Below are 12,548 nucleotides of genomic sequence, written 5' to 3' on the forward strand. Positions count from 1 at the left end.
CCGCGTGCAAGAGGCAAGCTCATAGTTTTTTGCTCATTGCTAATGCCTGTACCGGTGCTGATAACTGCAACGCCGAATTCTCTGTGGAGGGTGTGACCTTTGAGGTGTTAAAATTCCTACAAGGTCAGGGGTGGCAGTTCGTAGCTGACATGGCCGGGCAGTGATTGATCTGGTAGTTGTGTGATGTCACAAAACCCCATGACATAGCCATATTGCAAGGAGCTGCCAGATGGAAGAATGAGGGCAACTGAGCTCTCTGGACACCTTTGATCCTTAGCCAGACATGCTGTCCACCAAGCCATGCACGTGCCAGTGCGGACAAAGGTAAACGGAGCACGCTATTTCTCTCCACAATTTTTCACGTGTTGCATAGTTGAAACTGGAAGACATGGCATGTGCAGGCTGATAGTAGATGCCAGCGTGCATTCACGTGCACAAGTAGTGTTTTGTTATCTCTAATACAGAAGGCGTGATGTGATCAGAACGGAAAAGCGTGCTCCATTTAGTTACACCCTCACCTGTACATTTTTACGGCTTTGGTTAAGCGGGACTTTATGTCCCTTCTCTGAACTGCTAGCGCTGCATAGTTCATCACATACACATTAGAGAACAGAGAGAAAGATGTCGCTGAGGCTGGTGAAGTGCACTCTGCCAACTGTTGGTTTATTTCTATAGTACGAAGAAGAAATAAGAAAATGTTCCATGACTACATGAAAAAAAAAAAAAAAAGAGACTGAAGAAGAAGAATAAAACTTGAAGACAAAGGATCAGAGGTCAAAGAAAAAGAACAAAATCTGCAAGAAAAACAAAGAAAATGAATGCAAAAATTAAGCTATGGAAAACAGTCCTATCTTCTGCCTTTGTTTGTTCAAAACAAGCAGCTGCAGCTCCTTCCTGCAGAGGGCTGTTGACGGCACATTCTCGCACTCTCTCTCTTGACCCGAAGTCATCCGGAAGGCTTCGGTAATCTCTCTCTGCAAAGTATCCTTGGGTCTTACCACGACAGTTATGTTTCCGAACATGGTCGTGCAAAGCTTCAATGTCGGATTTTTTTTCTGTGTTATCTTCACTAGAACGGGAGCTGTGGGTTGCCAAGTTTTCTAGAGCCGACAATGCATCACATGCTGTCCGATGCTCCCTTAACCCCTTATTGAGGCAACATCCAATCTGCCCAACATACGTCCTTCCACAGGTAAGAGGGATCTTGTACACTACCCCTCAGAGCAGCTGACAGAGTGTTCCTTATGCTGCACGCTGCAGCATTCCTTAAGCTCACACCTTCCGTTGACCTCCTTGCAGTCTTTCTTAACTTCGGTGCAGATAGCACAAAACTAACATCAAATCGACTGGCAATTTTCTTGAACCGATTTGATAATCCATGAATGTTGTGCAAGACCCCAAATGGTCCTTAAGCTTGCTTGCTCCATAAACAGCTTTCAGCTGCAGACACCAAGAGGCTCTTGGGTATCCAATTCCGATCAGTCTCTCCATCTGTAGATTGCCACTTTCTTCCATCAGGTACGGGCAGGACTTATTCAGTGCCTGCCGAAAACACAAAATTACCAGCCCGATGAACTATGCAGCACCATTAGTTACCAACTAGCTCACCCGCAAGTTTTACAGTTTTGTATCCATTTTGTGCAGTCTTTCTCGCAACATTGTGCGCTTAAGATTGTGCGCTATTTAGCATGTGTGATATAATAGGGGCAAAAGTCGAGGGATTTGTGATTAGGTGAGATGCAAAGTGCATGTACGTGAATGACTATCCACAAGGGGAGCTACGGGAGCTATTAACGCTGCTATCATACTCTTAGGCACAGCTTTAAATGTCCCCCCATTTTGTATTGCTGATTTTGAAAAAAAAAGAAAAATTTACTGACGTCTGGAAAGAAGGGGGAAAAATGAGTTATTTTACTGATATATCTCTGAAAATTGCAAAAAATTTTCCAAAATTTTTAACAGTGTGGTAATCCTTGAAGCGCAGTTTTATGCACATTGCCTTATTGCATTCTGCACATGTACCATGAATGCCTCTCTCTCAGGTTGGAGTCTAGTCATGTTGGTTTACCCATGGATCTTTTGCTGGGTGTCACTGCCTTGCAGAGAATTGGGATGCCCTCTCAGGGAAGTGGTGCATTCGGGTTCACACTCAGTAATTGGAAGTGTAATCTAAGTAAGAGATTTATGGCTATCAGCACCGGGAGTGACTGCAGGTGTCGTTATGCCACGTTAGCAGGCATCTGTGTTAGCAGGCATCTGAACATCTTGAAGGAAACTGAGTAAGCCTGAGATACCAATGCTCCTTTTCCTGTGAGGGTCGGTAATAAAGAAACCAAGCGCAGCACTGCTAAAGATAAAAATCAATAGTGCCAATAAAGATAACAATTGTTTCCTGTGCCACCATGTGTGGGCAGAAACCAAAGCCATAAAAGTGCATCACTGTAAAGCATGTGAAACTCTGAAGCTCAAAATTGATTCCCTTTTTCTCTGCAAAAAGATAGTGTAAGTGGTTTTGTAACACTTGTAAGTTTTATCTAGCAAACGGCAGCACCTCTCAATGAATTCATTAAAGCACAAAATTTTGAATGCTAGATCTTTTCATACACTTACGGCAAAAACTCCAAAGGGACTAAAGTGGACCCCTGTTCCTGCACAACAAAAGCCCCCAAAGGGTGTAATAGATCATGATGGAGGAATAAGTAGCCCTTATGACCACTCATCTTCCCCACCCTATCCTAGTGGACTTTCTAACCTCGTAACTTCTCCACTTGGTTTTCTGCTGCTCGTGACTATGCGTCTCAAATAGAGGTCACTGCAACACTGTACCTAGAGTTATGCCTCTCGTTTGTAATATTTAGCTCGAGTATCAGTTCGCATTCAATTTGTGGTGGCTAATTCCAGCGGTCAATTTAGAGCGATGTGCTGTGCCCGCACCAGAGCAATCAAATCCATCGCAGAGCAGCACAGTCGTAATGGATGAGTGAAAAACGCGTGTTCTGGCAGGGCGCTCAACAACAGGAGGTGCTCCCAAGCACCACCAGTCCTGGAAGTAGGGCACACCAGATTCTACGAGCACATATTTGTTTTCAGAAGTGGTTTGCGGCGGTGCAACTCAGTCGTACCTTTCAATTAGCTCACGAGTTCTATACGGCCATGCCATACCCTATGGCCAACAGGAACCAGGGCTTAAATGAGAGCCTGCCCGCCTTTGTGTGTTTATCGCTTCTTACGAATAGTTGCACATTACAGCGTCGTTTTAGGTAGCGATTTTTTCCCATTTTTGTGTGGTTCATGAAACAGTCTCACGATAAACATCATACGGTATAAACAGGTGATGGCATAATTAACAGTGAATGTTTAAAACTGCTAAAGAAGTGACTATGGCCTGCTATTAAAGTTCTAGGTAAATCTGCTGTACAGATCAAGAACAAGCGGCCCACCTTGGAGCGAGCTAGTCTGAAATGACCAGTGTAACTTGCAAGCCCAACTCAGATAAACCAGTAGAGCATGAATTCATTGTAGCACAGCTTGAGAAGCTGCTTTGGATTGACCAGTGGAATTTTTCTGTCCTGCTCTAATGCCAGCCATCTTTCTCTTTAGTATTGATAGCATTGAAAGATGTCTCTTGCATTGTTGGTGTTGTGAGCTAAGGATCATGGGCATGGTTCTGGCAGGTGGTAGTTGGCAGGTGGCATGGCTGAAAGTTTGGGCAAACTCGGGGGTGGGATAGGAACAGACTTTCCAGCGCTTTGCATGCTACTCCTGGGCCACGCAGGTACATTATTTGTATCTGTATAGCTGGATAATGCAATAGCTTGGCACTGTACGCTGACAAAATGGTTTGAGAGGCACAAATTAAGGGCTTGGTAATTAAGCCAGCAGACGAACAAGGAACTGCAACTGGAGTCATAGATGGGAGCCATTAAAGGTGCCGTACCATGCCCTTCCAGGTGGAGGTCCCCCATAATTTTTATGGCTGACTGCGCCCCATGGGTCACCTCTTTTACCTCTTGATTTTTTGCAATTGTGGGTTGCATGGAGGGTTTTCTTTCTTGAGGTTAGCAGTGTTGGTACCAAGTGGCACCACTGTTTCCGTGCGTCATAAGCAAAAAAAAAAGTTAGTTGTGGTCTAGCTCTGGTTAACCCTAGTTGAATTGCGAAAGCAATGGCGGAAGCTTCTTTTGCCTGCTACATTATTCCCCTATCACGCCCTATCAGTGTAAGGTGCTGCATTATTGGGGACACTTAAGCTCATCCTTTAAAGGTATGACTCGAGAGCGTAAGCTACCAGCCCACTTAAAAAGTCACGCTTCAACCAAGTCGTATGGACATGCCTGCGTGTCATAGGGGTAATGAGAATGCAAACGGTTCTGGCAGGCTTATTCTGATATCACCTTCCCATATGAAAGGAGCGACCAGAGTTGGCAGCTCCTGCCTGTGCCATAGGGGTAACCTGAATTCAAATGTCATGGCAGGCTGATTTTTTTTATGAGGAGACCGTAGCTATCCCTCTTCACGGCGTAGCTGCAGCCACCCGAGACCTCGATGTGTGCTTTTCTGCTCGCGGAGCACACATCTGGCGGGAGTGAGTGGCAGCGGCGTGGTGTGGCGCCTACTGTGGTGCCATCTGGCGAAAGTCTGCTAAGTGGTTGCTAGGCACGGCTGTTCAAGGTCAATCATGGCCGCGGCCACGGCATACGTGACGAGCTGAAACCTGGCATAATGTTGCTTTCGCAACAAAAAAGAAAGAACGCTGTCGCCCGAAGCTGTTCTTGGTTATGTGCTTTGTGGGCATGTTATTCGAATTCAGCCTGGTCTATGTAAGCCCGGTTATGGGCGCTGTCTGAGGTAGAGGAGAAGAGAATTGCTGTATAGTATTACAGTCACTTATTTGCGTCGAAGGGAAGTGAAGAGCCTTTGTTTAAAAACCAAAGGGGCAATGCCTCCAGAAACCCTGAAGCACCTTTGGACTGCCATACGAGACAATCGTGTGCTCATGTTGTGCAATGATGGTGGTGCCTGTTGCAAACGCTGTGCTTTTTTACCCTGCCCACAGGTCAAGCGTGGTGTGCAGCGCAACCTGAAAGCACCCAAGGGGAATGGAGGCTGGGGCGACGTCCGAGACCACCAACTCTGTCTCAGGAGCAGCTCTGTCTCCACTGTGCACAGGTAGCACCAACCGCGCCTTGCAGGTCTCACTGCCCAGATTGCTTCTGCTATTGGCCAGAAACAACCTTTCTGGCCTCGAAGCAGTACTTTCTGTGTTCATCTAACGATATTATCAAAGGTCCTGCTCCGTTGTGCCAGAGGTCTCCCCCAACTGGATTGCCTCTGCCTTTGGTCGCCAGGTGGAGCCACCTCACCTTGCAAGCTGTGCTTTTTCTGTTTACCCGTGTCTTAATCTAGTGATTTTATTGAAAATGTGAGTTGAGTGTGTCTCATACCTGTGAGGTCTTCTTGAGATGTTGCATTATCTGGCTATGCACTGGTTGTGTGTGGTTAACTTTCTACAAAGTGGTCAGAGACGTGTGGTTCAGTCAACACTACGGAAGTGAAGAAAATGCAGACAGAAACAACTGAAAGCAGAAACCATACAACAAGAGGGCTGTGCTGTATTATTACTGCAGTGCAGCCTTCCTTTTTCCTGCCCCTTTGCATAGTGCTAAGATCTGTTTCTGCTTCTGTGCGACGTTTTGGGAGTATTTTTTAGACATGTTTGTGGTTCACCTTAGTTTGCGGTAATACATAGCGTTTCGTACCCAAACAGGAAAGAAAGTATTGTAGAAGACGTGAAAAAAGAAGCCGGCGACTCTCAGCAGCAGTAGGTTGCGCCGCGTGTGCCAGCATTGGTTGTCCTTGCTGTTTCCAAACTTTCCGCCCACCCCTCAACAACAAGGCGTAATCGCCAGCTGAAAAGGTTGAAGTAGATGCGTTAAGAATGTTGAAAAGCTAAGCTTGAAACCTGGGCTCTTTATTCTGGGTGTCTGACTCCTGGCTCTCAATGCCGTACTGTTCACCATAGTAGTCTTGCTGTGCGAGGTGGTCATGTTGTTGTTTGAACGCCTCTGTTCTTGCCTCGGCTTATCATTGGGCAGTGCTGCTAACTGTTGGCACAGTGCACTGAGATCACCCTGGAGTCAACGAAGGCCGAATAAGGGCCATATAATCCGACCAAACGCAGTGAGTGTCATTCGACACCAGTAGTGCACTGCTTCAAATGTTATGAAAGAGTTTTAATTCATCCAGTGTGAGCTGATTTAAGACCTTCCGCGTGCTACAAGGCACACACGCTTGGAACTGTCCGGTGAGCTGTCCCTTGCATCCAGTGTCTCCCTCCACTTGTCCGTGCATGAAGGGAAATTTTTTATTGTCGGCGATGCTAGAGCTCGGCTGCTTGCGGGTTGCCCACTGGTTCTTCGATGAAGTGCTGATGCTTATAAGGCAAAAGCGGTCATGGTTGCAGCTTCTGAGCTGCTTTCCTGGCGATATTTTGAAATTTTTTAGCACTTCATTCTTTTGAGTAGCTCCATTTGAAGTGACTGGATAAGGTAACCAGACAGGCATTGAAAGCTATCATAGTGCACCCTTTTATATCTGTGTTGGAGCATCGTTTCAGTTTTCCTGGCACTTGGAACAGCAGAGTGCATTAGCCAAGAATGATTTTGGGGCTATCTTTGTTAAGCTTGAGCAGGCATCTCTGCCCTGTCATGGATCCATCACTAAAGTTAAAGAAAAAAGAAAAAGTTATACAAGTTCAGGCAAACTATCTTTTTTTAATTAGAGGGAGTTTAATTCTCCCTTTCTGCCCCAGCAGCCTTGAAAGTTAGAGGGCATTATCACAAGGTTTGGGTCATGACGCTGCCACCTTTTTGAAACGGCAGCTGCCTATAAACCGCAGGCAGGCTGGCATCTATAATTGCTGGCTGTGCAAATTGTAAGCATGCAACACTGGTATATATTACTGGTGCACGTTACTCTACACCAGTGTAGTTTTGTGCTAGCTGTTTGCAATGCTTGGCTGCAGGGGCCTATATTTTGCCCTCCTTTCAACTGGATTTTGCCAGGGGGAAGTTAGTTACCGAGGTGAGAAGGTGCGCTATTCCCAGTTTTTACTCGCCAACAAGAGGCCCTTGTATTGCTTACACATGCATCATGGTTGACCACGACTCGTCCACTTGTAGATGATACTTAATGTCCACAAGTTGTTTTTTGGACCATGTTGAAATGATTTGCTCTTAAATTGGGTACTTCAGTTGGTTCTGAACCATGACACACTTTTATTGACAAGCATTGGTCTATGTTCCTTTAAGTGCGTCGCATATAACATGCAGAGCATTCAACATGTTTTTTGATAATTTTGTTCAGAAAGCCACCAAAGAATGTTTGCAGTTCTGTTCGGTTTGTTGACTTTTAGACTGCATCTTTTGATATTCCACAGCAATGTACACATTGTCTAGAGTGAGAGTGTGTTTTGCTCATGCTGGAAGTTGTTTTGCTGTTTGTGTTATTGTTTAGCACAGAGTAACGATCACAGGGTACACAGACCACTGTCATCTTTTGTATATTAGTTTTGTGAGCCTGGTTGGTCATAACAGTCTTGATTTTTCGCTGTTCACTATTGTAGTGCAGCTGAAATTTTATAGCTGGTCGCTGCATACGGTTTCTTCACCATGTCTAATGGTGCTTACCACCACAAATAGCCAAAGATATTTCCTTAATTGTTTTTTCGTTCTGTCCTGTCTCAAAATTTTATCCAGCTTCTGCCAAACACTATTTTGTGTCTGCTGTAACTTTTATTCCTGCTGTCCTGTTGACTTGTTTATGCTGATAGAATGCAGTTGCCAGAACTGGAAACAATGGGAACCCAACTGGTCCCATCTGGCTTATGGAACTCTTTCCATTTGGGACCACCTGGAACCAACCAGGAACTTGTTTCACAAGCCTGTTAGGATCAGTTAGGATTTTGCCTCTTGAACTGAGGCAGGAATATCTGTTTCCTCTCTGTTGATTTGTTTTAACAAATGTCTGTAGTTGTTCTTTACCTGGTGCCATGGTTTGCGCGTTTTGTACAGGGTCGTCCACTTCTGGCTAGAACACTGTCACTACTTTTAAAGCAACATTGTATCTGACGCAGGCAGATATCGATGCAAAGCGATGCAAGCACACAGAGACACGGATGTGCTGCTTCACATGGCCAGCCACTTTAGATTACTGCGTGGCCGGGTCGGATGCAATGACACCTTGAAAGCAGTGACCGTGTTCTAGCTAGAAGTGGACGAGGCTGTACATCTGTATACCTTTGTTGCTTTCTATGCTGTTTTGTTGTTGGAAGAGAAACTTGAGAGAGGCAGCCTTGTGCCATTTTGGAGAAAAACTTTTTGAAGTAGCTTTAAGTAATTTTAATTCAACTTATTTTTACCTTATGTTCTAAAAGGATCTCCACTGAAATTTGAATACTACTGGCCGACAGAAGTGTTAAGTATTTGGCAATTTTTTTCACTGGTTCTTAGGTGAACGGGCTAGTCACAGTAAGTGTGAAAGTTATCTGTTTTTATGCTAGTTAAGGGAGGCTGTTCCATGTATTTGCAATGAGGCACTGCAGAGTAGTCAAGTGCTGCTGCCTGTATCAAGAGTCATTTGTTTTCTTTACATCCCATCACCACAGCTTTTATCTCTTTTGAGAGCCAAAGCATAGCCAAAGTTTTAAATAGGTGTTACACTTGTTTCATCGCTTTTTAGATGCTGTGTATGCCTTTGCATAGCTGAGTCACAAACAACTTGTCAGCCACTGATACAGTCAGATTGCCTTTTGTGTTTGTACATGCCGACATTTTACAAGTGTAGACCACGACAAACTGAGGCACCTGTCATTGACACACGAAAGTCCCAAGAGGAACAGTTTTGATACGTAGACATAGCAAGGGCTTATTTCCTTCACATTTGAAGGTGTTGTGGCATATTTGTTTTAGCCCTATAATTTTGCTGTGCAAGGCACTCTTTGCTTTTTGCCATATTGCACGGTCAACAAGGTGCGACACTTAGTCTGTGCAAGGCCATGGAAGTTACGCCAAGTCCATATAGGCTTTATTTCCAATTGCTTCCTTGTGCAAATGTGTGGAGAATTTTGCTGTCTTGAAGCAGAAAACTGGTGGGCCAAGCTACAGGTCAAGATACCAAAGAATGAGATCTGTGTTGGTAACTTGTGGAGTTTTGCTCATCACCCTAAGTTTAAATGAACAAACTCTCAGAACATCTGCGCCAAATTTGTTCTCTTAATTGCATCCTATCTTAAATATATATTACAGTTCATGTAAGAATGCAAAATTTGTTGTTTTATCATCTTCCTTGGATTATTTAAGGTATCGGTAACTCCTAAGATATGCCTTAACAAAAAAGTAACCTCACTTAGTGAAGAGCAGTAGCACTTCTGCTGTCGTGAAAGTTGTCAGTTTTTTCTGGTCTACATTTAGCCTTCGAGTCAATGGCTTATCACTCTTTAGGTTACCAATTCCTTATTGTCAATGATATGCTTTCATTACCTGCGTGGATTGCCCATTACATTTGTTATAGGTCCTTGCCGATGGCAAGATAGTAAAAGGCAGCATTTCTGTAATCACCAGTTATGTTTTTAAAGGGTGATTCTGCTGTTTAACCTACATCTATAAAGACGGCAGCTGTTGTTTGTGCCTGTCTGTCATCCTGGAATGTTTGTGCGACCCTGAGTGGCCAACAGAGGTTTCCGGAAGGGCATTACATCTTGGGAACGGCCATCAGTGCCATTGTGTCAATATTGTGGTTCCGTTTTGTACCTGCCAACAATATCAATGTGTCCTGTTGCAAATTGGACGCGTTTTCTTTTTTTTTTGTATGCATAGTGATCTGCTGATCAGGCCATTGTAGCTGATGTCGTATTATGCATAGCACAGAGTGCCATATACCTTAAATACATACATGAATATTTTTGTTTCAGCTATTATCTGGCATGCCCCATGCCAGTTATTATTGTTAGTAGCTTTCTCTGCTCCAACAGTGTATTTCCACCGTGCCTTGTTGAATGGGAGTGTGGTTGGTAAACTTCTGCTTCTCACTGGACTGTCACTGCTTAGAAAGCAAAACATTTTGCTTGTTCAAAAACTCTGGTGCATGAATTGTAACTTCAGCGCACTTGTCTTATTTTCGAATTGATGACAAACTCTTGCTGCTTTTAGACATTGTTTGTGCAGCTGCTTTGTGAAGTGTCTGGTTCTTGAGGCAACTTGTTAATCAGAAGCCGTTGGGAATGTTTCCAAAGCACGAGTTCTTCAATTTGATTTGCTAATTAGCCACTTCGTCATCATCCTCTCTATGTGCTGTTGACAAGAGAGAGAGAAAAAAATAAGGGTCGCTGCGTTTCATCATTCAGTAAAATCATCTGAGGTGACATTTTTCTCAAAATGGTAGCATAAATGTACAGTGGTGAGTTATGTTGTTCTATCAATGAAAGTCTGCATTAGGTTAATAACACCACTTTGAACTTCATTTTCTTTTTTTTTCTTTGCGCAGTTGAACCTTTTACTAACGTTTTCTTAGGACTTGCGGAGAAATCGTAAAAAATGGTAAAAGCTGTGTCATTTGTAGTCTCATATCTTATGCCCTATAATATTGGTAAAAATGTGTGGAGCACAGATTTTGAGAACATACTAAGACTTTCTTTGATTATAGCATTTTATATTTAAGCTATAATGTTCGTGCATAAAATTGGAAAAAACTAATTTATTATTTCTTGTTGGACGGTTTTTCATGAGAAGAAAAAAAATAGGGTGAATCAGTTAAGATATTTTCATGTGGACGCAGACAGTTCAGTGAGAAGTGTGTGTGTGTTGTGCATAATGCGCATTGCTTGTTTTGAGCATTTATGTAAATGTAAACTTTGTATATTTCAGAAAGCATTGTTAAATCAGTGGCATAGCATGACTGCGGAACATTATTTTAAATGTTCTTTTTTTGCTCTCCAAGTATTACTATACGTGTTTTACTTTTTAAATTGTGCTGTTTTATCTGCCGAGCTTTGTGCAATTCATTGTTTTAACTCTTACAGTTGTTACTTTTTGTTGTTTACTACCAGTGCAATTTGCTCAAACCAAAGTGTGCAACAAGACGAGTTTTCTCTATTGTTCCTTGCATTAAATGTTTAGTGCTTATTTTTTTTTTCCTCTTCATGCAGCGTATCTCATGAAACTCTGCATAGAATAGATTTCGGTTCTCCACTTTATGGAGATCAGAATTACCAAAGTTGACCATTTTCTTTTCTTCTGAATTGAAGTGATATGTTAGACCTGAACAGCGAATAAAGTTTTTTTAAGGTGAACTTATTTGTTTACTGATCGTCTGCGCACAGAGGTTCCATTGAGGTGTTGGTGACAATGGTTTATTAAAAATAATCAAAAGGAAGGAAAAGAATATTGCCGGCAGAGTCAATTGCTCTTTAATATTTTAAGCACCTGACCTGCAGCCTGGTGGAAAGAAAAGGTACAGGGAGATGATAGCACAAAGTACAGAGGGGAGGGATAGCAAAAAAATAAAGGCAGTAGCTTTTTACATTTACAAAATACAAAAGGTAGATGAGATTGCGTTGCTCATGTTGAAATCTCCAAAACTCTCAAAGAAACGCATGCGTGTGAGCGGCCAGTGCAATTATTTACACAGTATAATAAAAAAAATAGGCTGTATATAAATGGCCGCATGCACTTTGCTTCTGATTATGTGCACGACAGGTTCCAGTGAGATGTTTGCTTATTCAGTTTTCATGAAAACAAGCTTCAATTTCTGTGGGAACGATGCCATACTTGCCTCTATTAAAATGCTAAGCATTCCAACCTTGTTTTAGTTCTTTTTTCTACAATTTAAATTTCTAATGGAATTTATTCTACTTTGAGATGCAAGATAGCTGCCTGCTCTAGCTGCAAGTAAGATGAGAGAGGTTTTACTCATTGGTACTTTATGATGATGAAGTACATCTTATGAAGTACATTAAAAGGAAAGCTAGTGAGGTGAGATAAAAATAATTTATGTGACTTTCATTTTGTCAAGTGTGTTGTGGTAACAAGAACTTTTATCTCCTCCTCCTTATTGTGGCACTTTGCTCTTGTTTGCAAGGTTTCACTATTACACTGACTTAATATCTATAACCTCGTATGAAAAACCTCATTTCTGGGTTTACCATGCAAACGTATGTTGCAGTTAAGTAGTGCATCAGCAGGCTAAGGTAAAGCGTCCATCATTTATAAGCAAGTCCTATGAGGTAGTGTGCAAAGTTTGCCTGCATTTGGAAATGTATGGCAATGCATAGCTGTTGCACACTAATACTAGTGGACGTTGCCTTGTCTCTCGGCATGTAAGAGCCATACTAATTTCACTATAAGTACGCCATTTAGGAGCCATAAGATCTGCATTCTGATGACTGCACTTTTAAGACCAGAGTTGGATTCAATGCAAAGCTCTACTCCACCTAAAACTTCATTTTAGACAGCTCTTACTGCTCGTTCTTCAGTTCTGCGCCATCTGCCAGG

The 12,548-nt window shown here is 42.9% G+C and overlaps 1 protein-coding gene across 5 annotated transcripts in view; it reads left to right on the forward strand.

Annotated features, from left to right (window-relative positions):
- LOC146175394 (alpha-1,6-mannosyl-glycoprotein 2-beta-N-acetylglucosaminyltransferase-like) overlaps positions 1-11,347 on the forward strand; it is a 58,903-nt gene extending 47,556 nt beyond the window's left edge. For all 5 annotated transcript variants that reach the window (XM_084581735.1, XM_084581739.1, XM_084581736.1 and 2 more), the window contains exon 11: positions 5,057-11,347. In XM_084581735.1, the coding sequence (XP_084437861.1) occupies positions 5,057-5,173 (117 nt within the window). In that variant the 3' untranslated portion in view covers positions 5,174-11,347. The remainder of the gene's footprint in view (positions 1-5,056) is intronic.
- Positions 11,348-12,548: the final 1,201 nt, after the last annotated feature.

The sequence above is a fragment of the Amblyomma maculatum genome, chromosome 10, assembly GCF_055883805.1.
Source record: "Amblyomma maculatum isolate TAMU_Amacu chromosome 10, ASM5588380v1, whole genome shotgun sequence".
NCBI lineage: Eukaryota > Metazoa > Arthropoda > Arachnida > Ixodida > Ixodidae > Amblyomma > Amblyomma maculatum.